General features: G+C 35.0%; 1 protein-coding gene across 3 annotated transcripts in view; it reads right to left on the bottom strand.

Moving 5' to 3' along the window:
* Positions 1 to 2,620, bottom strand: part of LOC106459254 — a 23,310-nt gene extending 20,690 nt beyond the window's left edge. The window contains exon 1 of one of the 3 annotated variants that reach the window (XM_013918852.2): positions 2,485 to 2,620. In XM_013918852.2, the coding sequence (XP_013774306.1) occupies positions 2,485 to 2,497 (13 nt within the window). In that variant the 5' untranslated portion in view covers positions 2,498 to 2,620. The remainder of the gene's footprint in view (positions 1 to 2,484) is intronic. The other 2 variants (XM_022385699.1, XM_022385701.1) reach the window with 2 other exon arrangements.
* Between the last annotated feature and the right edge of the window lie 2,623 nt (positions 2,621 to 5,243).

The following is a 5,243-nucleotide window of genomic DNA, read 5'->3' on the forward strand; positions in this document are numbered from 1 at the left end:
AAACTGACCATTACAAGGAATTGAAACTTGGATTTTAGCGTTGTAAGTGAATATGTAAAAATGTATCATTACAGTTGTATCGATGAGATCACAAACTCTTCTATTCAGTTTCTAAGAAAACCAAATTTCCTTTTAACCTATTTCTAGCAAATGAAGATGCAAATGTTTATATTTGTCTGAAGATGTGCAAAAATAAATAGCTGACAACAGTTGCAAAAACATAAGCCCGTAGACAGTTAACCTAGACTCGTAGCCAGTGCATGGCAGGTGGTGATTCCTCTCACAAAATCAAGTGATCTTTTAGCTTATGTTATTATACATGAGCGAACATAAGGCACTAACGTGGTTTTATGTGGATCCATTGCATTTGATTAACAAAAATATCAGAAAATATAAGCATGAAAATGGATTGGATTATCTACCTTAGGTACAAAATTTCTAAAGGCATTCATTTTTGTTGTTTTCGTTATTTTATTTTATTTTGGTAATCTTAGTATTAAATAAGTAACATTATTACTATTAGTAAAAATGAAAATTAAAAATCAAAGGTTGGATGGGCGATATTTATTTGTATTGTACATTAGCCTGAGTAAGTAAATGAACTAGGTGACCTATCTTAGCCCATGGAGGGTTTGATGGTATCTCCCAACCCTGACTACGAACCTTTAAGACAACCTTTTTTTTTATTATTAAGCAATAGTCATACAAAAATATGGAGTTTAACGTCCACCTGGTTCTGTATTTTTCAGAAAGACATGTGATTGTACAGATTGTTTGTTTTAGCGCAAAACTATACATTAGACTACATGCGCTCTGTCCACCACGGGGAATCGAAATCCGAACCCCAGATTTTAGGGATGTAAGTAAATTCGTAAACTTGCCTCCTACCCATCGAGGATTGGATTACAACAATAGTGGAAAAAATTTTGTTTTAATGTTTTATTCCATATTAGTATAACAACTTTTGAAAATTAATCCAATAAACTGATATAAATAAATAATTGCTTGTTTTAGTACAAGGCTACACATTAGACTATCTGCACTCTGTCCACCACAGAAAAGCAAACCCGAGTTTTAGCGATATAAGCTCGTAAATGTATCGCTTACCCACCGGAGGACATAAATGAACATTCTGTAGGGCACAATGAGTAACAGCTAACTCGTGGGGGGTCTCTAACCTATGACACGTAAAGAGGATCAGTAGGAAATGCTCCTAAGAACGTCGTCACATCATCTTTAATAAACTGTAAAGTAAGATAAAATTCTCATTGTTTATCTGGCAAGATCATTCTACTTTCACATTAAATGGATTAAATTAACTTACTTGTAATTAGCTGGAGTACCTGGACGGAAGTTATGTAAATTCGTGATTAATGAAAGTTATCTTAGGACATGAAAAGTTACTTCCCTTATATCTAATTTGAAAAAACGCCGCCCATATAAACTGCAAAACACAAAATGTGAAACCGCAAGTTTGTACGTATCTCCGCATGGACCCCATAAACTTTCATGCCAAATTTGGTGAAGATCCATAAACAGCCCACCCCCACCCCCCAGACACTACTATAATATTTATATAGATACTTTTCGATATTAACTAAGGTATTGACGTAGTTTCTAACTTCATACTAAGTTGTGTGTTAAGCATTTTTGTGTACGATTGATAATTACAGTTAGGACTAAACTATACTGCTTAGAATTCGTGAAATTTAAAAAAAAACATAGGTTAAAAAATGAAGAAAAACAAAAAATAAGAAATCTGATAACCCAAGCACTTTCGAAAAGAAAACTTTTATTCATCAGTTGCACACTGGGAACTGACCACAAATGTTATATATTCGTCTTATAATCTGGCCTCAACTCAAATACTAAGTAGTAGACTTATTGAACTCAGATTTTCAGCCTGTAAACTGACTGCACATACTACTAATATGATCTTATAAAATATTCACAACTTGAATACTACGCGGTGAGCTTATCAAACGCATGTTTCCACTCTTATGTGCGCTAGCCGTCCCTAATTTAAAAGTGATACACTAGAAGGAAAGCAGCTAGTCAAAACCACCTACCACCAACTCTTGTGCTACTCTTTAACCAAGAAAGGTGAGATTAACTGTCACATTACGGCTGAAAGAGCGAGTATGTTCGGTGAAAGGGATTCGAACCCGCGACTCGTAGATTGTAATTTGAGTGCCCTAATTATTAGGCCCCTTAGTTTAAACGCTCTAGTAGCTTTCCTTGAAATTCCAAAAACAAACATTTTATACTGAACCACACATGCTGCTAATATGAAATAACTATAAGATATCATCTCTCATGCTTAAAGCAGTATTGTCAACACTCCCAAATCATTACAACTGGTATCATGAAAATATCGCGCTGTGTATAACCTCTGGTTTGTATTAAGTAAAATGATCACCACCGACAATGACAAAATTACATTACAAAATCGGTGTAACTCCGGTTTGAAAAAATGCATCTTACCTGAAGCTTCCATTTTAAAAACTGAATTGAACTTTGAGCTGAAAGTAGCCTTGCTACCAACCTGAGTATCCCAAAACAAACACTAACAAGTCCCGATTTTTTAAGCCTAATTTCCTGCCAGGAAATTCAACTTCCTTCCTTCAACTCCCTGCTTAGAGTAGTTGTTTGACTTTGTTGGTATACTCCACTGGGCATTTTATCGTAAGCAAACAGAAAACCGATAAGATACATTATCCACGCCTAAATACAGGTGGTTATCAAAGCATGAGTTTACAGTTCGTCTGCACAGCCACTGTATCGTGTTCTTAAAAGTAATGACCAATACAAGAAATACTGGGCGAAGGAATTGTTTTCAATCTACCCAAATTATTCTAGTTGTTTCAAGCAGTCTTCTTAAGAAGGATTTAGTAAACTGTAACTGTAGTAACCTGAATAAAGGAAGGTCGTTTTAAGTGTTTAAGAAGGGACTAATAAAACTACATTGGTGTCATTAGCAGGTTTTGTAAACGATGAAGAGCACCATGTTTTATAAATATAATTAGTGGTTTGCATAAGGAAGATCTTTCGTTGTTGTTGTTTGAACTTCGCTCAAAGCTACTCGAGGGCTCTCTGCGCTAGCCGTCCCTAACGTAAACTAAAGAGAAGACAGCTAGTCAACATCACCCACCGTCAACTCGTGGGCTACTCTAATCGACTAGTGAGATTTGATTGTCAGTTTTATAACTAACCCACGACCCCACATCGAGGAGCTCAATTTATTTTTTTGGCAGTAACGGGATGAGAACCGCGGAACATCGAATTCGCAGTCTGGCACGCTAATCACTGCGCCGCGCTCGGCTTGAATATCATTTTAACATACTTATAGATGTTTAACATGCTTATAAGTGCAACTAGAAGCCTTCAGAAGAAAAGTTGTTTCGCACAGGGACAGGTTTGGGGAAGGGGCCCCGAGAGGGTTCAGTGGATAAGTTAAAGGATTTTAGATGTTCCTCATTGATCTCGGCTTTATTGATCAACTGAATTATGATGTCGCTTTCAGAAACTGAATACTGGACCCATAAACTACCTCACAAGAGTTCGAAAAAACGTTATCAACTAAAACAAAGTTAAACATACAAAAATAAATTACGTACCAAACTATTCATTAAGTTTATACTAAGTGCTACTGACTGGACTTGTATTATATTTTTGTCTTACCTTTGTTTTGTGCAAGTCACTATAGTTTCTTTCATTTCACCGGTAACAGGTAAATCTCGTCTCTCTCATCCGTCAAATCCTTGAACCTCTTGTTACTGATTATCTAAGCATTATATATTCAGAGTTACAGAATTCCCCAATGTCACTTTGATCGGGCTATTCTGAAGCTTTGGTTAAAACTATTGTTGTGTGAAAATTAAATTGCTTTGTTTATAAATCTTTTCTCTTCCGCTCTTGTATATGAGCTGTTTTCGAGAGAGGATAGATCCATATAGATGTTTGTACACGAACAAGATCAGGGAAGTTTGAACCAATTTGCCTCAACTCCCAAGCGGATTCGAACCGGAACCAGAATTATAAACAGGAACTAAATTAATTTATTACGATCTGGAACGAAAACGATATACAACATTTCATTATCGGTTAATAATTATTTTTTCGCTCTCTTTCATCCTGTTATCTCTATCCCTTTCCATTGTTTTCAAATATACAAGCACAATGAAAAAAAGGTGCTCTTTACAGAGTTACATTCAAAATTTAATTAAACAACTTTATTATCAATAAACTTGGAATCAAAATGTAGTTTATAAGTTTAAGTTTCTTAATTTAAAAACTAAAATATTTAAATAAATTCCCAATCTTCATTTCTCTTTGTCACGTGATGCCTCTCTGTTCTAAATACTCCGTTTTAGATCTTTCTTCCCTTGATGGGCTTCAGAACGTCCATCAATTAAAATCATCAACTACAGATATTGACAGACTAGAATTTAAGATAAGAACCCCCCGTCTGTTTTAATTTATGCTATATGAGTAGATTTGTTATACCCATCACAGAAGCTCCTTATAAATTTAGATGTTTTTGAAATTACTTCTTTATTCACGCTTATTTGTCAACAATACATGTTTATAACAAATAAAAAAGCCATTTTGTAACCCACGTGATTATGACGTGTTTTTTTAAATTAATTTCGGTAAAATGCGTCATTTCCCAAGTAGATTTTACTGTGAGTAGACCGGAAAGTAAAGAAATTTGTTTAACTTATTTATAAATTAGTTAGAAAGCCAGGTAAATTATAGTAGCTTCGAGGCATTCTATTTTACTGTTGGAATTATTGTTTGTGTCTTAAAATGCATATTTAAAAGCTATATATTAATTATTCTTTGGACAAACAACACAGTTAGAAAATACATGGCTTGTGAACGCAGGTTACTGGACTAGAGTATAAAACGGCCTAATTCCACGAATTAAGTGCTAATTTTCTTGTTTTTTTAGGTATTTTCGTAATGTTGATTTTTCGTTGGTGGGTTCTTTTAGATTATATTGCGAAAATTATTCAACGTTCAGTTCACGTGACCAGAAATATCGCTAGGCACTAGCACACGGGCCCCGATTCTATTTGACAGTGCTCCAAATATCCAGTTGGTGTATGGAAAAATCAGATATCATACTGTGATGCTGAAAATTCACGTGCCTATGGGCGAGGCTTTCTTAAGTGTCCATTTTTCAACTGGTTTGTTTGTTTGTTTGTTTTTGAATTTCGCGCAAAGCTAGCCGTCCCTAA

Source organism: Limulus polyphemus, unplaced genomic scaffold, assembly GCF_000517525.1.
Source record: "Limulus polyphemus unplaced genomic scaffold, Limulus_polyphemus-2.1.2 Scaffold581, whole genome shotgun sequence".
Lineage (NCBI taxonomy): Eukaryota > Metazoa > Arthropoda > Merostomata > Xiphosura > Limulidae > Limulus > Limulus polyphemus.